Source organism: Corythoichthys intestinalis, chromosome 21, assembly GCF_030265065.1.
Source record: "Corythoichthys intestinalis isolate RoL2023-P3 chromosome 21, ASM3026506v1, whole genome shotgun sequence".
Classification (NCBI taxonomy): domain Eukaryota; kingdom Metazoa; phylum Chordata; class Actinopteri; order Syngnathiformes; family Syngnathidae; genus Corythoichthys; species Corythoichthys intestinalis.
Window position 1 is genome coordinate 9,977,462 of NC_080415.1, and position 22,539 is coordinate 10,000,000.

Consider the following 22,539-nt stretch of genomic DNA (forward strand, 5'->3'; position numbering starts at 1 on the left):
CATCAGTAAAATGAAATTGGATTATTACAAATTGGTTGCCATTGACATCTAGTGCCGTCAGATGGCAGCCAATGAGTTAAAATACAAAATTTGTTCTTCCTCTGGCCAAGATGCACCCTCGCCCCAATTAGTTTATCACTAGCAGACGTCCAATCCATTTAAAGTGGGAGGGTGGCTAGGAATGAACATTCATTCATCCATTGTCAACCCTCCAACTCCAAATGGATGAATGAATGGACGTCTATCGCCGTCAAAAGCGTACAATGAGTTACGCAGTGTCTGATAGCAATTACAGAGATCCCGCAATCATCGCTGTTAATGGGGACCAGAACCGACCGCGTAATGTGACAAACCGGGAAAGTAGTGGCGCACCCCCATTTTTTACATTATTTTTTTGGGGTGTATGTATATAAAATCAATAAGTGTATATACAGTGCCTTGCAAAAGTATTCGGCCCCCTTGAACCTTGCAACCTTTCGCCACATTTCAGACTTCAAACATAAAGATATAAAATTTTATTTTTTTGTCAAGAATCAACAACAAGTGGGACACAATCGTGAAGTGGAACAAAATTTATTGGATAATTTAAACTTTTTTAACAAATAAAGAACTGAAAAGTGGGGTGTGCAATATTATTCGGCCCCCTTGCGTTAATACTTTGTAGCGCCACCTTTTGCTCCAATTACAGCTGCAAGTCGCTTCGGGTGTATTTCTATCAGTTTTGCACATCGAGAGACTGACATTCTTACCCATTCTTCCTTGCAAAACAGCTCGAGCTCAGTGAGGTTGGATGGAGAGTGTTTGTGAACAGCAGTCTTCAGCGCTTTCCACAGATTCTCGATTGGATTCAGGTCTGGACTTTGACTTGGCCATTCTAACACCTGGATACGTTTATTTTTTAACCATTCCATTGTAGATTTGGCTTTATGTTTTGGATCATTGTCCTGTTGGAAGATAAATCTCCGTCCCAGTCTCAGGTCTTGTGCAGATACCAACAGGTTTTCTTCCAGAATGTTCCTGTATTTGGCTGCATCCATCTTCCCGTCAATTTTAACCATCTTCCCTGTCCCTGCTGAAGAAAAGCAGGCCCAAACCATGATGCTGCCATCACCATGTTTGACAGTGGGGATGGTGTGTTCAGGGTGATGAGCTGTGTTGCTTTTACGCCAAACATATCGTTTTGCATTGTGGCCAAAAAGTTCAATTTTGGTTTCATCTGACCAGAGCACCTTCTTCCACATGTTTGGTGTGTCTCCCAGGTGGCTTGTGGCAAATTTTAAACGAGACTTTTTATGGATATCTTTGAGAAATGGCTTTCTTCTTGTCACTCTTCCATAAAGGCCAGATTTGTGCAGTGTACGACTGATTGTTGTCCTATGGACAGACTCTCCCACCTCAGCTGTAGATCTCTGCAGTTCATCCAGAGTGATCATGGGCCTCTTGGCTGCATCTCTGATCAGTTTTCTCCTTGTTTGAGAAGAAAGTTTGGAAGGACGGCCGGGTCTTGGTAGATTTGCAGTGGTCTGATGCTCCTACCATTTCAATATGATGGCTTGCACAGTGCTCCTTGAGATGTTTAAAGCTTGGGAAATCTTTTTGTATCCAAATCCGGCTTTAAACTTCTCCACAACAATATCTCGGACCTGCCTGGTGTGTTCCTTGGTTTTCATAATGCTCTCTGCACTTTAAACAGAACCCTGAGACTACCACAGAGCAGGTGCATTTATACGGAGACTTGATTACACACAGGTGGATTCTATTTATCATCATCGGTCATTTAGGACAACATTGGATCATTCAGAGATCCTCACTGAACTTCTGGAGTGAGTTTGCTGCACTGAAAGTAAAGGGGCCGAATAATGTTGAACGCCCCACTTTTCAGTTTTTTAGTTGTTAAAAAAGTTTAAATTATCCAATAAATGTTGTTCCACTTCACGATTGTGTCCCACTTGTTGTTGATTCTTGACAAAAAAATTAAATTCCATATCTTTATGTTTGAAGCCTGAAATGTGGCGAAAGGTTGCAAGATTCAAGGGGGCCGAATACTTTTGCAAGGCACTGTAAAACACTATAAATGGATATGTTATCATCAGAACATTAAAGAATAATCGGAAACATGTAAAGAAATATTCATAATATGAATAACATACATAAAATAATGTATAAATAATATAAATGATACGTACTGAACATTCATTCTCACTCTATCTCATATGATAAGTGTGTTTGCGTGTAACTGTGCATACATATGCAGATGTAAATAAAGTGTAATGTAAAGTGTAAAGTGTGGTATTAATTAGAGTTGTCTGATTACTTTTTATCCCGATGTTGTCCAATTTAAAAAATCTGATACCATATCAAAGTGATACCGATATATACAATCATTCACTTAACATACTGTATTATGACTAATTATACTGTGATGCCCCACTGGATGTTCTAATAATGCTAATGCTCGAATAACAAATTCCAAGCATCTGAGTTTGGAGACATCTATAGTTAAATAAGCATAACTGCTATGCTAAGCTGTGACCAGCCCTTGTGCAAAGGCAGAAGGCTTCTACACTCACTTTGAAGGCAACATGCATATAGGCCCAAAACCGATAATGAAAAACTGATATCGATATTATCCGATTTCATTTTAAAATGTTTTTATCGGCCGATATCATCGGCTCCCCCATATTATCTGAGAACTCAAAATATGTTTTTTTTTTTTTTTTGTTAAATCCACGATGCATTGATGGCCCCAAAGTTGAGTCTTGAAGTGAGCATCCCGTAGTTTAGTATTGAATTTATATACTGCACACATGTATACACGTAAAAATAACTGTTTTCTTTTTCATATACAGTTGTACCTCTACACACAAAGTTAATTCGTTTCAGGACCTTGATTCTAAGTTGAAATGGTCGTACGTAGAGCAGGATTTTCCTATAAGAATACACTATAATTCCTTTAATTCGTTCCAAAGCCCAAAAACCTACAGTAAAACCTTAAGAAATACCGCTGGTACAATCGCAAAACAAATTAATTATAAATAAAAATCAGACTAATAATAATAACAACGTATATAATAGTAATAATTCCTGTCATGATGTAATGAATTGGGTTCTAATGTGTCGGTGATGTTTTGCGTGCTGTACCTGAACGCACTGCATGGCTGACGTAACAGAGAGAAAGGTGTGGCAGAGATTTTACTTTCTCTTTTAATGCTGTTGTTGGCGTCAACTGCTGCGGACAGTAGGTGTGTTGTGTTGCACAAGCTGTGAAATGAATGATTAAAAACCTGACAAAGTTGGCAATTTCTTTGGTGATGTTTCCACAATAATAATTGTCACCTTAATTTATAAAGAATGGCGAACGGAGGTCAGTGGAGGACCGTCAAGATCATAGACATTCTATGGCTGTATTGTCGAGCCGGTTCACGGACGCGCACACCACGCTCCTATTTTTCTATCATTTCCATCTTTATTTCAATAGTAAGTGTCACCTTTTTCCTTTCTTCACCACCTGCACTAACCTTCTTGGTGTCCATGTATATTTCTCTCCAAGAAAATCCGCCGTTTGTCCGTCTGGCGGGAAAAGAAGGAAAATGCTGCGCTGTCATTAATCGTCGTTTTTTGAGAATGTTGTCGGATGTAGAAACAAATGGCGAGTCAAATTTTTTACGGTGGATTTCGAAAAGATCGTGTGTCGAAGCGATCGTATGTCAAGGTACCACTGTATCTCATTCATATCACAATTAATACATTTGCAGAGCTTTAAGCCATTTATAAAAACATATAGACACGTTTCCAAGGTACTTCCGCATGTCTGCAGGCAACTTCTGTTTTAGAATTACTCCATCCAAAACAACAGTGGAGCTGGAGTAACATTACTCATCAAAATCCCTTAAAAAAGACAATTTGGAAATATTGCATCCACCTGCCATCATCACGACAGGGGAGGACAACATGTCAACAAATAAAAGAAGAAATGGAATTATGTTGTTCAGATGTTTCATTGCGATCAATATCTGCAATAAAAAAGAATGACAAACTATTTTTGTTTATATGTACATACCTTGTAGTATTTCCTTGTAACAACAAAATCCATGTAAGCCCTTCTGCATTCGACAAATGTAATATAATTTGTAATTTCACCTCATTTTGGTCATTCAAGTGGCCGGCGTTTCAATCTATACCTCACATCAACACAGGCTGAAAGGTTATACCGGTAATTTTGTCCATGAATGATCAACGAAGTGATAAGAACAATCATACAATCTCGTCTACGTGTCATCTACGTCATGCTGAATCCATTTTTGGAGATTCCGTGGGTTCCTCTGGCTTGATTTTGCAGTTTTCATTTTGTCAACACACTGCTTACTTAAATCGCAATTCATGTTGTTCTTTCTAAACCAGAAGTTGTTAGCAGAAATTTTCCAAGATGGCGCCGCCCATATTTCGCTCAAGAATTTTGTCTATAAGGGGTTTTTTTGGTTTTAAATTGTACTTTGGGGAAAAAAGGGGAAAAGGCCACTGGAGGGCAGTACCGCATTTGGTAAGACCCGCAACCCGATTCAATGGTAACATATGGCCAAGCCGCACGGCTGGGGCGCCGACGGAAGACAGGCCAGGAGGCGGACGACCGAGCAGAACAACCGGTAGGACGCCCGGGATGCCAGGCGCTGGACAACCGAGCAGAACGACCGGGACCACTAGTGCAGCGGACGATGCCTTTGGGTCCGTGCTGCTTGCGAGCAGAGCCCGCAAGAGACTCAAAAAAATTCATCTTCATGAGACAGGCGGTGATGAGGGAAAAGTTTAACGGGCTGTCGTGGCCGGAACAGCGTCATCAAAAATTAGAGCGGCCTGTAATTGTCAACTTGGGTAAACCTCAACCATTTGAGAAAGAATGGGGGGAAAAAAATCAGAAAATCACATTGTTTGATTTTTAAAGAATTTATTTCCAAATTAGAGTGGAAAATAAGTATTTGGTCACCTACAAACAATCAAGATTTCTGGCTGTCAAAGAGGTCTAACTTCTTCTAACGATGTCTAACGAGGCTCCACTCGTTACCTGTATTAATGGCACCTGTTTTAACTCGGTATCGGTATAAAACACACCTGTCCACAACCTCAGTCAGTCACACTGGGCCAAAATACCAGCAACAGTGTGTGAAAAGCTTGTGAAGAGTTACAAAAAACGTTTGGCCTCCGTTATTGCCAACAAAGGGTACATAACAAAGTATTGAGATGAACTTTTGGTATTGACCAAATACTTATTTTCCACCATGATTTGCAGATAAATTCTTTAAAAATCAAACAATGTGATTTTCTGTTTTTTTTCCCCACATTCTGTCTCTCATGGTTGAGGTTTACCCATGTTGAAAATTACAGGCCTCTCTAATATTTTCAAGTGGGAGAACTTGCACAATTAGTGGTTGACTAAATACTTATTTGCCCCACTGTATGTGTAAATAAATTGTTACTTTGCTATCAAAAGCTCTATTTGTCTTGTTGTTTATTTTATTTTGTAACAGGAAAACATTATTCAGATGTTTGGGATGTAACTGAAGCAAAAAATAGCTGTGTTAAAGTCAAAGTTAGGTTTAAAATGTACGCTTTCACAAAAAGCTCAATTTCTCCATTTTCTCATCAGAAATTGTAAAACTGCTCAAACTAAGCTAATTTCTAATGTTGATTTCTAAAGAATGGAAAAAAATATGAACTAACTTTTTTTCTGCTGAAAGATGAGGGTCTAATCTTTCTTTTGGTGGGTTCCATGTTTATATAGCAGTAGAACAGAATTTTCTGTGGGCCTTGCAAAATCAGTCAAAATCCCGAAAAACGGCCAGAAGCGAAGGGCCTTGCTCCGGTGAAAATGGCTGGGAGTGAATGAGTTAATGTAAATAAGCTCTGCCTCTACTTCGCAGATTTTCAATATTTGCGGGGGCAAGCAGTCCCCATTTACCGCGAAAAACGAGGGATCACTCTACCACAGTCTTGGGAGCCAAAAAAATTGTTATCATTGAATGTCAAATTCTCTTTAATGGTTTATCATTATTGATTTTTGTCTGGCCGGGAAGCATAGGCGGAGTTTCACTTTTGGCGCAGGGGGGGCACAACATGTTGATGACCCCGAAATGCAGTGTCAGCAATAAAATGAATTTACAAGAATATTTATAATAATAAGTTGACAATGAGTGTTTTTTGTTTCCCATCATTCTTGAGGGGAATTCTAAATCAGGCTGCTTAGGCAATACTTTTCGCCAAGATGGTCAACCTTTGAATATGGTACGCCCGCCGGAGTCGTGCCAGTGTAGTTACCCTGGTCAAAAATTGTATCCCCAGGGCGAAGCCATATGGAGGTAGATCTGTGTCTTTATTTTTCGATCAAAAAAAGTTGCTTCAATAAAAGAAAAAAAATGTTGCATCAATCAAAATATATATTTTCGATGAAAAAAAGTCGCTTCAATCAAAAAAAAAGTGTTAAAATTCAAAAATAAATTAGAAACTAAAAAAAAAAGCACGTGAAAGCTATTTTTCTTTGATTTAAATTTTTTTTTATTGGAGTCAAGGTTTTTTTATAGAAGCAACTTTTTTTGATTGAAGTAATGTTGATTTGTGTTTGGGCCACATTTTGGCTAGGACATTTTTGTCTTTATTATTAAATCAAAAAATAAATTGCTTAAAAAATATATTTTTTCAAAAAGAAGAATCACTTCAATTAAAAAAAAAAATCAATCATAGAAAACGTTTTGAATGCGAAAAAATATTTGAGATTGAAAAATTTCCATTTGAACACTTAATTTTTCATTGAAAAAGTTTTCTTTGATTGTAGCAATCCTTTTTGTGTTTGTGCCATATTATGGGTAGGACATTTGTATCTGAATCATTTAATCCCCCAAAAAGTTGCCTTAATAAAAAAAAAAAAAAAAAAAAAAAATTCAATCAAAGAAAACAATCATTTGAAAAATAAAATTGCCCTCCCCTAATTTTTTTTTAATTATATGCAAAGCAAATGACCGTCTAAGGTGCTAGTCACATGATCTGTTCAAAAAAAAATTTTTTGACCCATTAAAAGAAATATTTTTTTTTGTTCATTTATTTCATTTTTGTTGCAGTTTTATTGCTTTACAACTTTTTTATATATAGGAAAGTCAATTTCATGCAAGGACACTTTTTGGCCACCAGGGGGGGGGGCTGGCCCCCTGTCCCCCCTCAAAATCCGCTTATGCCGGGAGGTGTTCTGAGAAAACAGAGCCTTTGAAATGTGGATAATAAATATCGAAACATTGTTCATAATATGTAGAATCCTTGAAATAAAAGTTTGAGAAATGTGGAAGATGATATAATACTCTCTCGCTCGCTCACTCTCTCTCTTTCTGTCAATGGGTGTCTCTCTTCCCTCGCACGCCTAGTTGCCGTTCACTCTCTCCTCTGCGCAGAGAGAAAGCGCTGCTAAGGATTATCCGACTCCCAACACGGCTAACTCGGCGTTAGCACGTCGGCCAACGGGTGTCACCAACTAAACACCGAACGGGGATCGTCCTACCCCGTGAAGAGTGATGAAAGGGCGCCTGGAGCCGGTGAAACTGGGAAATATCGCAAAAAGCAAGTTGGTGGACCATGCCGTAGCACCTCTCTGAAGATATTTCCACTTGGAAAAGGCTAACTTAAAAGCTAGCAGCAACCAACTATTAGTTAATTGGCTTTAGGTTCAAATGGCTCGCGCATGTTTTTTTCTGTCATAACGACAGCTGGGAACGTTAAAAACGGGGAGAAGCTGTGCGAACTTCATGACAATCCAAAGTCAGCATTTTATTTTAAAAGTGTGAACTTCGGAGGACTCGACTGGAACGGAACCGAAAATGAAGAAGCAGTTTAATCGCATGAAACAGCTCGCCAATCAAACAGTTGGAAGGCAAGTATCGCAGTGTGCATTGTTTAATTCTGAACAAAATTGCAACTATCTGCTGTATTCTGGCCTCGCGGATTCGTTTTCATGACTTTTTATGGTGTTCACTTCACTGTGTCATGACATGACTTTTTTTTCCACCAAGTCAGTTCTTGCTGTGGGGCTGCGAAATGAGTGTCACATGAACGGAGACGAGGAGTGTTATCTTTAATATAGTCATTATTTGCTTTTCAGTGATTGGCTTAAAACCACTAGGAATTCATTAAGAGTCAGTGGCAATGATGTCGTCAACGAACCGACGCGTCAGTGATGGTACCATCTGGAAGGGAGCGACAGCAGGATCATGGTGTCTAACCACTCACTATGAAATGTTAATTTGCCTAACACTTTTGGGGTTTGGGGTTTGATTCTCGGCGCCTTCCGGCGTGTGTATAGTCATGCTTGGGGTTTCTAAGGACTTCTGGCTTCCTTCCACATTCCAAAAACATGCATGAGAAAATACAGAATTGTTTGTGGTTGGGAATGTTTGTGTGAAAGCATGTCTCCATGTGCCCATTGATTGACATTCAGGAGCAGTACTTTATTATTGGTCAGTTCTCGGGTTGTCCTGCTATGGTTTCTCCAGTGCCAAAACACAATAAATCCTGCAAAAGCTTGATGGATTTTTGTACTCCAGCATTGGTTACAGTGGTATGAAAAAGTATCAATCTTTCAGGAATGTCTCACATTTCTGCCTAAAATGACCAACAAATGTGATCTGATCTTTGTCAAAATAACACAGATGAAAAAACAGTGTCTTCTTTAACGAAGACCACCCAAACATTTCTAAGTTTTCCTATTTTAATGAGGATAGTATGCAAACAATGCCAGAAGGGGCAAAAATAAGGAAGTAAGTAACATTTATTTTTTGTTCCCCCCCCTTTGGCAGCAATAACTTCAACCAGATGCTTCCTGTAGATGCAGGTCAGTCCGGCACATCGATCAGGACTAATCTTGGCACATTCTTCTCAACAAAACTGCTGTAGTTCAATCACATTCCTGGGATATCTGGCATAAATCGCTGTCTATCGGTCATGCCGCAGCATCTCAATGGGGTTCATGTCTGGACTTTGACTTGGCCACTTTAGAACGTGTATTTTGTTCTTCTGAAACAATTCTGAAGTGGATTTACTTCTGTGTTTTGGATTTGGTCTTGTTGCAGCATCCATCCTCTTTTTAACTACAACTGTCTGACAGATGACCTCAACATCCTAATAAACTTTTGAATCCATTCTTCCATTAATGATTGCAAGTTGTCCTGGCCCTGAGGCAGCATAACAGGCCCAAATCAGGATGCTCCCTCCACCATGCTTCATGGTGGAGATGAGGTGTTGATGTTGGTGAGCTGTTCCATTTTTCCTCCACACATGACATTGTGTGTTACTCCCAAACAATTTAACTTTGGTTTCATTAGTCCACAAAATACTATGGCAAAACGTCTGTGGAGTATCCAAGTGCCTTTTTGCGAACATTAAACGAGCAACATTTTTTTTTTAAACAGCAGTAGCTTCCTCCGTGGAGTTTTCCCATGACACCATTCTTGGTCATAGTTTTACATATAGTTTATGTGTGCACAGAGATATTGGGCTGTGCCAGTGATTTCTGTAAGTCTTTAACAGACACTCAAGGGTTCTTTTTTTAACCTCTCTGAGTACTCTGCGCTGAACTCTTTGTGTCATCTTTGGTGGAAAGCCACCCCTTGGGAGAGAAGCAACAGTGCCAAACTCTCCATTTGTAAACAACTTCTCTGACTGTCGATTGATGAACATCCAGACTTTTAGAGATTGTTTTGTACCCTTTCTTAGCTATATACAAATCAACAATCCTCGATCGCAGGTCTTCAGACAGCTCTTTTGACCGAGCCATGATGCACATCAGACAATGCTTCTCATCAAGACAATTCTTACCAGGTGTGTGTTTTATAGTGGGCAGGGCAGCTTTAAACCACTCATCAGTGATTGGGCACACACCTGACTTAAAATGTTTGGTAAAAATTGGTTTCAATTGCTCTTTAAGTCTCCTTAGGCAGTCACTTACTTATTGTTGCCCCTTTTGTCATTGTTTGCATGCTATCCTCATTAAAATATGAAATCCTATAAATGTTTGGGTGGTTTTAGTTAAAGCAGACGCTGTATTTTCATCTGTGGGATTTTGACAAAGATCAAATTACATTTGATGGTGATTTTACGCAGAAATGTGATGAATTCCAAAAGGTTGAGATACTGTATTTTTTCATATCACTGTATATATAGACATTTGCCGATTACCGGTTTCCAGGTATAACATGGGATGGAAAATCTCAAGGTTTCAATACCGCAAAAGTTTTTTCTCATACAGTATTAGCTATTATTTATGTCCCAAAAATGCAGGGAGAAATCCTTCGCTTGCAGCTGCAAGGATCAACGCTCCCCCTACGGTTGTTGCTCAGTGTCAGTGAGTCAGCTGTGCTACACGATAGTTGGAGGAGGTGAAACTCCTGAACTTTTTTCCCCCAATTGAAGAAAACGAAATAACTGGTATGGGAATATTTCGGCTACAGAAAAGTTACAGACGGCCGCGGCTAATAGGAGGAGGGTCAACTGACATGTAAAACATGTTTGCGGAGGGTGGCTGCTGAGGAGGCAATACCTCCAATATGATTTCGCATTTATACCAAATTAAAGGTTAGTTAACATGAGAGGCATGCGAAATTTCTTATTTTTAGATTATTCGCGATTTGGCCGTGGTAGATCCGAGAACGATTCACAAACATCCAAATTCCGATTATTTAATTATACCAGGTAAAGCGGAACTAAAACACAGTCAGCGTGGTCTTCGGGACGCAATGAGGAACGGACCGAAAGTAAATATCATGTTCAACTCATGCCGCTAGATAAAAAACAATAATACCTGACTGCGGCCGACAGCTGCTACAAACTATACCCATATAATGCTTCAGTAGATATCACATGACTATAGAACTAGATGTGAAATGACACTCAACTGCGTTAATGCGTTAGCACATGTATAGAAAACTAGATGCGAAATGACAGACTCGCCTGCGTTTGTAAACAGCCGCCATCTTAAAGAAGTAGACTTCCCTGGAAGGCTGCTGTAGCAAACCTTATAAACTTTTTATCGAAAATAATCCTAAATAGATTCAAGTCAAGATTTTGCCTATCTTTAAATAATGAAACAGTTTTAAAACTTTCACATGTTGAAAGTACACAGAAGGGAAACTATGGAATAACGGGAGCAATTTTAACAACTTTAGCGGTTGATTCACTTCATTAAATTAATTGGATGTAGTTTAAAGCTGCTGATACAGAATGGGGACTTGAGTATTTTATTTATTGTTTCATCAAAAATCGATTTTTATCAAATCGTAGCCTCTGAATTGTAATAGAATCATTAGATGCCCCACCTCTAGTAAACACTATCATGAACGTTTCCCACCAGCTATGAGAGTTAACTCCATCATGTTTAGTGTGTCTAGTGGTGGTAAAACATGTGTTTTTTTCTCTCTTGCAACTGTCTGTGCTGAGAAAGGGAGTGTGTGTATAATGTAAACATGATACTAGTCATACACACGTGCTTTTTAATGGAAAATAATTCAATTATTTTCGTTCTGATGGTAGTAATGTTGAGCTTGGCTGTAGGTTTACGCACACCTAAATGGCTGCATTTATTAAATTAAAAAAAAAAAAGATCATTTTAACGTAACATTATACTTATCTTCCAATTTGCTAATATGTTTTGGGGGGAAAATCCTGAAAATTCCTGTATGGAAAAATGTCAGATTTTTTTTTTTCTATTCCAGATATCTCAAAGTAACACATTTTATAGCTGTAATTGCAATTCCGTGATACTGTAAAAAACGTGGTATTTTTGCTTAAGATTATCATACCGTCAGAATCTCATTTTGGCACATGCCTAGTGGGGGTTCTGTTGTGCTTGCCACCCAAATTCCAAAAACATGTCTCTTCGGTACTTTGACTTGGCTCATGTACGAAGAAGCATCGTGACAATATTTCCCAAAAATGACACTGCTAAAATGCTGACTTTCAATAGAATGGCCACTTGAACAGGAGTACAACGGACCAACAATTTTCAAAATCATTCAATAATAAGAAATCAAAACTGGAATTTGCCAAACTGCAACACTTCTGGAAGAATGTTCTATGTCTTGTATCTCTCTGAGGTTTAAAGTATAATTACTTTTATGTTTAACACTACTAAAGTGTTAGTGCCTACTTTGAAACATTAAGGAGGCTGTGCTATGTTCTGCGGCTGTTTTATTGCAGTAATTCTCACACAGGGTGTCTTATATCTGCAGGGTACAATGCAATTTCAAGCTTTAATTTTGTCCATGTGCGCAATTGTAGCCTGTTGATCCATGACACTATTGTTGACTAGTATGAAAGAAAATGTATCAATGGCATACACTCACCAAGCACAAAAACAGATACTGACTGTTCGTGCACCTTTGAGGTGACGATTGATCCAATATTGCTCAATTTAGACTGCCAATGCACGAAATTTGGGCTGGGAGGTATGGCTTTGAGTACCACAGTACCACTTATTTTATTCTCGACTGACTTAGGGAAAAGGTGATATACATTCTGGATTCCCCGTTGGTCACAGGATTATCAAAAGTTAGTATACAGTATATAAATATACTGTACCGGTAAACACTTTTGAACTTGTCAGCCATTGTGACAAACAATATTGGATAATTACAGTACACTAAACAGAGACAGTATTTACTGGTGACTGGAAATTATTGAGCAATCAACTGCATTGTGTGTTTAATCATTAGTACACACCTTACACTTGAGAATCACATAAAAATGTACCACATTTTGTTCCTTGTCACTGCTCATGACGTTGATGTAGAAAATTCCCTCCCTAAAAATGACACCATATTCAACCTTAAACCGCAAGTAATTCATCATTATGCATTCCTATGTCTGTGTATACCCCAGTTTTGGACAGAGGTGGGCAGAGTATCCAAAATTTCACTCAAGTAAGAGTAGCGTTACTTCAAAATAATATTAGTCAAGTAAAAGTAAAACTAGTCATCCAAGAAATGTACTCAAGTACAAGAAAAAAAAAGTATTTGGCGAAAAGAATGCTCAAGTAATGAGTAACATTGTGAGTAACTGTATGTTAAGATGTTTATTATTTTTTTAACAATGTTAATTTTTCTCAGCGCAAAGTTAAATATATGAACTGTTATTATTATACTGTACTATAACATATTACAGTATATTACACGTTAAGCCAAAGAAATACAACAACATTGACTGAATTCTAGCTTGAGAAAAAAAAAAATTACAGAAATGAAGCGTTATTCGGCCAAAGAACATGAGTGCCCTCTAGTGGAAAAAATATATTTCCTATTGTAAAAGTAAAGGATCATATCTCCGATTTTCTGTGATCAATCGGCACCAAATAAAAAACAGAGAGAGGGATTAAAATCCGCGCTTTTGTGTAGGGATATTTTTTATTCTGACCGGTCACCATGAAAAAATAAATTTAAACCTGGGTTATTTTGGTTGAGATGCAGCCATGCCTCTCTCTCCTGCCTGCCCTGTCCTCTGATGGTTAAATGTTAGCTACTGATGTGACACCTTCCTGTACAAATTTTATTGAACTTTGAATACTGTTACTTTATAAAATCTCTGGAAGCAAGTTTTTATTTCCATTTACTTGAGATAATGCTGAGTCTGAGAACACCTGTACTTTTTGTTTTTGTTTGAAGTTAAAACAAAGTTACATTATTTCAGTTACAGTGAAGAAAATAAGTATTTGAACACCCAGCTATTTTGCAAGTTCTCCCACTTAGAAATCATGGAATCGTAGGTGCATGTCCACTGTGAGAGAGATAATCTAAAAAGAAAAATCCAGAAGTCAGAATGCATGATTTTTTTACCAATTCATTTGTGTGATACAGCTGCAAATAAGTATTTGAAGACCTGTCTATCAGCTAGAAATCTGACCCTGAAAGACCTGTGAGCCTGCTATTAAAGGTCCATGCATTATCCTGAATCAGATGCACTTGTTTGAGTTCGATAACAGCATAAAGACACCTGCCCACCCTATATATCAGTAGGACTTCAACTTGTAACATGGTCAAGCCTAAAGAGCTTTTCAAAGACACCGGATACAAAATTGATCACCTCCACAAGGCTGGAAAGGGCTACAGAGCAATTGCCAAGCAGCTTGGAGAAAAAAAGGTCCTCTGTTGGAGCAATCCTAGAAAATGGAAGAAGCTAAACATGACGGTCATTGTCAATTGGAGGGGAGACCCATGTAAGATGCTGCTCAGAGCTGGGACCACCGTTTCCAAGGTTACTGTGGGTAATACACTAAGACGTCATGGTTTGAAATCATGCATGACAAGGAAGGTCCCCCTGCTTAAACCAACACATGTCAAGGCCGTCTTAAGTTTGGCTATGACCATTTGGATGGTGCAGAGGAGTCATGGGAGCAAGTTTTGTGGTCAGATAAGAGTAAAACAGAACTTTTTGGTAAAAATTCCACTAACCGTGTTTGGAGGAAGAAGAATGATGAGTACTATCTCATGAACACAATCCCAACTGTGAAGCATGGGGGTTGTAGCATCATACTTTGGGGGGGTGGGGTAGGGGGGGGTCTGCACATAGGACAGCAGGAGTGCACTGTATTAAAGAGAGGATGACTGAGGCCCTGCATCGTGAGATTTTGGGGAACAACTTCTTTCCTTCAGTCAGAGCATTGAAGATGATCGTGCCTGGGTCTTTCAACATGACAATGACCCGAAGCACACAGCCAGGAAACTAAGGAGTGGCTCAGTTAGAAGCATAACAAGGTTCTAGCATGGCCTAGCTGGTCTCCAGACCTAAACCCAATAGGAAACCTTTGGAGGGAGCTTAAACTCTGTGTTTGTCAGCGACAGCCCAGAAACCTGACTGATGGGTGGGCCAAGATCCCTCATGCAGAGTGTGCAAAGTGCAAACCTGGTGAAAAACTACAGGAAATGTTTGACCTCTGTAATTGCAAACAAAGGGTACTGTTCCAAATATTAACATTCGTTTTCTCAGGTGTTCAAATACTTATTTACAGCTGTATCACACAAATATATCAGTTATAAAATGATACATTGTGTTTTCTAGATTTTTTTTTTTTTTTAAATGATCTCTCTCACAGTGGAGATGCACCTACAATGAAAATTTCAGACCCCTCCATGATTTCTAACTAGGAGAACTTGCAAAACAGCAGGGTGTTTAAATACTTATTTTCCTCACTGTATATTGAAATTTTATTTTATTTATTGTGAAAAAAATCAGTGAGCTATTATCTAAGTTTTTATTTAACTTTACCACAGGTGCTGCTGAGCCTGAGAACTCACTATATTTTTGTTGTATTGTATTTTCTGTGGAAAATGTTCAAAGGGCTATTTATTTCACCTTTTATTCAACTTTATAAGAGATGTTCCCGAGTCTAGGAAATTCAGGCAATTAAAGAGCTATATTTTATATTTGTGTGATTGAATAAATATGCTTTAGGCATTTCAAGGAAGTTCAGTGTTTGCATTATTCAATTTTACTACGCCAATTTTTACAGTTTTACTGCAAATATATATCGGCTCCAAAAATCGGTTATAGACCCCTCTAACTACTAATAACCGGTATCGGTCCTGAAAAACCTATATCAATCGATAGCTACGTTCAACGCATGTTCACGGCGGCGCTCTGTGTCAAATACCTAATTTCTTCACGGTGCTTTGAAGATGCCACGTGATTGATCAGACTGGCGTTATCATAGAATGGCAAGCTTGAGTCTGATTGGTACAATGGAGTCACTTGATTATTGTTGCGACATCTCATTGGTGAAACTGGTTGAGCCACTGTTGGCAAAGAAAAAAAAGATGTGAAATCTAATACGTAGAATAAGTCTAATATGTAGAACAGGGGTGTCCAAACTTTTTGCAAAGGGGGCCAGATTTGGCGTGGGAAAAATGTGGGGGGCCGACCTTGGCTGTTACGTAGAACAATATATTTAAGCAAAATTTAGCAAGCCATTTGTCACATTGCCTTATTATTTTTTTAATGAATAATTTCAAAAATCTCGCAACTAGCCTTTGCGGCGTTCTCTTTCGAATCTCGGGTTCTTGCGAAATACTACTGCTGTGAAATTAAACTAGCTTCAAGTTGCTGCAATTTCTCGTTGCGTATCTTCTTTATAATCTTGTCGTACATGTCAGCGCGTCTCATTTGGTAATATCGCCTCACATTTAAATCTTTAAAAACAGCGACTGTCTCTTTGCAAATGAAGCAAGACACAGTTGTTGTGTATTTTAGTGAAGAAATAGTCCAATTTCCACCTATCCTTGAAGCGTCGGCCGTCATTCAACTTTTTTTTTTGTTGATTGTCGCCATTTTAGAAAATTGGAAGTAGAGGGTCACACGGAGTAATGTTGCTTAGCCCTTAGATACCTGCAACATGAAGCAATTATCAGAGAATCCCAAAATTTGAAAAATAAGGTCCTAATGAAACCTTTTTTTTCAAATTTGTGAAAAGAAAAGTCAAAATGAATATGTGTAATCAGCGCTCTAATATCTATAATCCATGCTAAATGATGTTTTTTTCTTATGGAACCTGCAGATGCATGTGTTGACTTGCATCCATCATTTTTTTTCCCCAAAATGTAAAAATTCTAAATTAGTCTGAAAATCATGAAATTTTAGGTTGATCAAATGTGATACATTTGGCAATAAAGGGTTAAAGTGCTGCTGCCTTTTAGTGGGTAAATGAGGAGCAGCATTTCGTGTGTAAGCTACATTATATGCTGGTTGCAGTATTGCTGACCAATTTAAGTCTGTGTGCGGGCCAGATGTTATTGATTTTATGACAGAGGCTGGGGGCCGTATGAAATTTGTCCACGGGCCGCATTTGGCCCCCGGGCCGGACTTTGGACATGTCTGATGTAGAATAAAAAGAGGAAAAATGTAATGACTAGTGCAGCCCAAAGTAGCGGAGTAAGAGTAGTGTTTCTTCACAAATCTACTCAAGTAAAAGCAAAAAGTATGGCTTATTAAAACTACTCTCAGAAGAACATTTTTCTCAAAAAGTTACTCAAGTAAATGTAATGGTGTAAATGTAACGTGCTACTCTGGTTTTGGATGACATTTGAGTTAAGAGAATACATTTGCAGTTCTTTTGATTTAGAAACCCCATGCATTGCTTTTATTTTTTGGGACACCATGAGCTGCACTTATACGGCATTGCCTCCAGTGTTCACCAAGTACTTTAAGAGTAACCTGCAGATGGTATACTCGTAATATTCCTTCCTTCATAACGTAAAACAGCTGTAAATTAAAGCTGAAAAGAAAATGATGTAGAAAGCAGACACGTGCACATGCTTGTGTAAGAAAAAAAATGCATTACTTGGTATATCACTGTTTTGGATTTGAACGAGCATTGAGCAAACCTTTTGGGTGAATGTGGTGCCTGTGTCTATATCCGTGTCTGAAAGGAGCGGCAAGGCCGTCTTAGCTGCCCCCTGGGTTCCTGTGATTGTGTGAAGGCAGAATGCTATGTCCAGCATGCAGCCGCTGAGAGGAAATCTTGCATTCTGCTCTTTTTGCAAACAGGAAACTGCCTCCCAGTGACTTTCTAGTGAGAGAGACAGAGAGCTGACAAGATTGATGCAGGGAATGAAACTGAAGTGGAAGCGAAGCTGCATGTCATCCATACACGGAGCGTGGTTATTTCAGTTGGGATTCCGTGAACTCTTTGGCCTCGTATTGTATATCCGTATTGGTCTAATTGTAGTACTGTAAAAAGTTTTTGTATTGTAGAACATCTGCCAGCTCGGATCGTGTCACGGGTTGTCTGGGAGTAAAGGTGTAAAGTCCTGAGAAAGAAAGCTCTAGATACTTCAGGTCTTCTAGTAAAACATACACTAACCTAATTTAGAGCTGCAGTGAGGCGGAACTGTGGGAAATGGTCATTGTTTTAACTCACAAGCTCAGGATTTAAATGTTGTTTCTTTTTTTAGTCTTTGTCAATAAAATCATGTTAAAACCAGAAGGGAGCTGAACACAGTCAATCGACTTTGTGCAAGTTTTACCTCCTGGGGAAGGCACCATCCCTAATAATAGGTTGGAAATGGATGGGTGAAGCTAAACATCGTTAGAATGCAGACTTCTTATAAGAACTGTTGAGAAAAGTGGAAACAATCATCATCATATGAAATACAACAGCAAGTGACTTTAAAATGATGGCACAGCATATTTTTAAGAATATTTTACAATATCCATCCAAAAAGGTGATAGGTAAGGGTAAGTAATGAAATTAGATGCTAATTAGTCTTCCTTTCTCAGGTGCCTTAGCCCCACCCACAAAAAAATCTCCAAATGGAATGAGCTGCAGATGTTCTCAGCTAGCTAGGCTTTCTATTCTCCTGTTACCTTGTGACCATCTGTCATTCTGTCAACTAGAGGTTGACCGATATATTGGCCGGCCGATATATGGGGCCGATATATGGACTTTTTTCCAACATTAGCCGATAAACAAAGAAAGTAAGCTGACATAAAAAGATTTTGATCAGGCATCTATGTGGGCCACTGTGGCCGCCGCTGACTGACTGTAGGGCCCTGGAAAGACCCTGGAGCAGCGTGAAGGCAGGCTGCTACAGGAAGGTTCAGGCTTGCCTGTTTTGTAAATATTGTAAGATTTTTTTTTATCTTGACACCCATTATGAAAAATCTGATTAGCAATGAATAATTTGGCTTCAAATTTGCTGACATGTGCTCTTTGCAGAACCAAATGACAGTCATTTTGGATCACATGAACCCTTATGATGGGCTCTTATTGGCAAAGAACAAAAACGGCAATTGGTTTCTCCCGTAATTTATATACTGCACTTAGCTAGCTTTCAAAGACTCGTTATGCATTGTGTGTTTTTTGTTTTAGATATTATTTTTTATGTGGTTTGTGTTTTATTTCAAAATAACAATTTATTGAATTTGAATGGATGAGCTATTAGGATGCATTATAACCACATTAGTGGTTAGATTTGTTAAAAAAAAAAAGAAAAAAGAAAAAAGACAATAATATCGCATATCGGCAGTAATTTATGAGGAGATATATCACCTCCTGAAATAACAACAGACTTAATTAGTGCAGTGATTTTCTTTTTTTTTTTACATTCACCATTTCATAGCACCTTTAAGTGTTTGTTTGTCCAGGATGCAGCATACTGTACAGTACAACACTATCAGTAATCCTCAATCCTCACAAACATTGGTCCTATGAAATCTGTCTCCTGCCCATTCAATATAGTTTCATTGTATTATCCCATCTGATGCCAAAGCTCATTGTAATGCAATCTGAAATAGTCATTGTCTGAAGAGCGCCTTCCTCCTGCCTGAATGTCACATTTGAATAAAAAGAAAATAGGTGTTTTCTTGGGTGTCACCAGACTGCCATGGGAACAGTAAGGCGTGGCATCTTTTTATTTGCTTCCAAGACAATTAAAATGGGAGCGCTCTTGAACCACAAACATTTTCTTGTCACCCAAAGTTTGAATGACTGAACCCCCCCCCCCCTTGGAGAACAGATAAACATTCGCACTGGCAGTAGTTTTAATATTTTATAGGCGCGTGTGCCATGCACTGATCATTGTTATGTGTGATGCAAATTATTTATAATTACAACCCCTAGCAAAAAGTATGGAATCAACAGTCTCGGACGAGCACTCACTCAGACATTTTATTATGTAGAACAAACTCAGATAAAAAGCTTGGAAAAAAATGAATTAGTTTAAAAGTGCAGCTCTTTAGCATTCAGAAACACTAAAAGTAATGAATAAAAAACATTGTGGTGGTCAGTAAATGTTACTTTAATCGAGCAAGTGCAGGGAAATAAATATAGAATCACTCCATTCTGAGGAAGAATACTGTATATGGAATCATGAGAAAAAAAACAAAGAAATGACAAAACACATCTCTAGTATTTAGTTGCACCACCTCTGGAGTTTATGACAGCTTGCAGTCTCTGAGGCATGGACTTGAGGAGTATTCTTCATCAATTTGGTGTCAACTCTCTTTGATTGCAGTTGCCAGATCATCCTTCCAGGTCGGAGCCTTGCTGTAGACCATTTTTTTCGATATCCACCACAGGTTTTCAATAGGGTTGAGATCTGGGCTATTTGCAGGCCATGACATTGACTGGATTAGTCTTTCTCCAAGGAATGCTTTAACAGTTTTAGCTCTGTGGCATGATGCATTGTCATCTTGGAAAATGATTTCATTACCCCCAAACATACGTATTTTCAATTGAAGGGAAAAGGAAGCTGTCTAAAATTTCAATGTAAACTTGTGCATTTATTGAAGATTTAACCACAGCCATCTCCACATGCAGCCCCATATAATCAAGGACGGAGGGAATTTTGATGTTTTCTTCAGGCAGTCATCTTTGTAAATCTCACTGGAACGGCAGCAAACAAAGGTTCCAGCATCATCACCTTGTCCAATGCAGATTCTTGACTCATCACTGAAAATAACCTTCATCCAGTCATTCACAATCCATGATTGCCTCTCCTTAGCCCATTGCAGTCTTGTTCTTTTCGGTTTAAGTGTCAATGATGGTTTCCTTTTAACTTTCCTGTATGAAAATCCCATTTCCTTTTCGGCGATTTTGCACAGTTCAGCGTCCTCCCATTTTTTCTACATTTGTCTTGTTGTACATCTTCTGTTTTCAAGACATATGGCCTTTAGTTTTTTGTCATGATGTTTGGATGTCTTCCTTTGTCTACCAGTATGCTTAACTTTAACAACCTTGCCATGCTGTGTGTACTTGGTCCACATTTTTGATACAGCTGACTGTGAACAGCCCACACCTTTGGCAACCATACGTGTAGCGTTACCTTGTTCAAGAAGTTTGATAATCCTCTCCTTGGTCTCAAGAGACATCTCTCTTGTTGGAGCCATGATTCTTGTTAATTCACTTGGTCCAGCAGCCCTCAAAGGTGTGATAACTGCACTGTTTTTAACTGCTGACTAACCAGCATATCTAATCTGAGGCAGTGGTCCAATTAAGGAAAGGAAATTGACTGGGTGTGACTGTAGTTTCTACTCAAAATGGAGTGATTCCATATTTTTTTTCTTCAGAATGGAGTGATTCTATATTTATTTCCCTGCACTTGCTCTATAAAAGTAACATTTACTGACCACCACAATGTTTTTCATTCATTACTTTTTAGTGTTTCTGAATGCTAAAGAGCTGCACTTTTAAACTAATTCATTATGTTTTTTCAAGCTTTTTATCTGAGCTTGTTCTACATAATAAAATGTCTGAGTGAGTGCTCGTCCGAGACTGGTGATTCCATACTTTTTGCTAAGGGTTGTAGTAAGTGAAATGATGGCTTGCAACTACCAGTATTTTTTTCTTTTTTTTTTTTTCCCCTCAGCTTGTTTTTAGAAAATGTCTAAGTGAAACAGGAGACTGAATCCTGTCGAAAATGTTTCCTCTTGATATATTTGTATGAATATATTGTCGAGTAGAATAATGCAGAACTGTTTCATTGACCCATAAGTCGATTTGTCATTGCACAAAAACAATTAGCATGATGATTACACACCACAAGTCGATTGTTAGATGGGTAGCTCACACAGTATGTTGCATTAGAGGAAACTATATGGCCTGAGTTACTCAATTATTCTCCCAGCCCTTTCATCCAGGTGCAGTATCCATTACTGTGTGCCTCAAGCTGCCAACTGTTTCAGACAGAAAGACCCTCCCTACTCTTCAGCCCGTTGATTGTGTGGAGTGGCTGCTAACAGAAGCTCTATTGTGCTTCCGGTGGCAGTATTCTCTTACTCCACTTCCACTTTGATAGTAAATCGCCATGGTTACCGTTCCCAACTGGCAGTCAACTAGACAGATGCAACACGCCACTGCTTCAATTTACTGTTATTGGGGGCAGCTTCTTTCCACCATAGGTCAGCTGATGCCAGCTCAACAATTTATTTGTTTGCCTTCGTTTGTCCGCTGTCAAGTTTGAACACACAGCCTGTTATATCCCTTGCAACTAAGTTTTTTCTTTTTTGGGGTGAGTGATGGTGCACACAAGTGTTACTTTTTACATGAGGTTGATGATTCCTCACAATCAGGAGAGGGCCAACTTTCCAATACAGCATATCGAGGCGTATAATCAACACTTTTGTCTTCCTCACAGCTATGATAATATTTCAGTGCAACATTATACTATATACATAATTGCAACATTCTTGAAAAGTAATGAGTGTCTTTCTTAACTCAATGTCTGCCTGACAACAATAGACATCCAATTTATTTAAACTGGGAGAACTGGCTTTGCATGCTCATGTTTGAGTGCCATTGACGGCACTAGACCACCAATAAGGTACCGCACGTAACACGTCACCTTTGCCCATTAATATTCATGACGTTAGCAACTGTTGCTAAGGGGGTCAAACTCGCGTTTGTCCCTCATGCTAGATGCCTGTAAATAGTGTAAGAACGTGATGTTTACTGAGCTTAACCTACCAATTCTGTCTGAAAATTATGTCGCTGGTGCCAAATTCACTGGTAAAGATGTGGAGTAACATGCA

The 22,539-nt window shown here is 38.7% G+C and overlaps 1 protein-coding gene across 6 annotated transcripts in view; it reads left to right on the forward strand.

The window, feature by feature from the left end:
* The first annotated feature begins 7,404 nt into the window (after nt 1-7,404).
* arhgap17a (Rho GTPase activating protein 17a) overlaps nt 7,405-22,539 on the forward strand; it is a 74,903-nt gene continuing 59,768 nt past the window's right edge. For all 6 annotated transcript variants that reach the window (XM_057825800.1, XM_057825802.1, XM_057825798.1 and 3 more), the window contains exon 1: nt 7,405-7,906. In XM_057825800.1, coding sequence (XP_057681783.1) covers nt 7,854-7,906 — 53 coding nt within the window. In that variant the 5' untranslated portion in view covers nt 7,405-7,853. The remainder of the gene's footprint in view (nt 7,907-22,539) is intronic.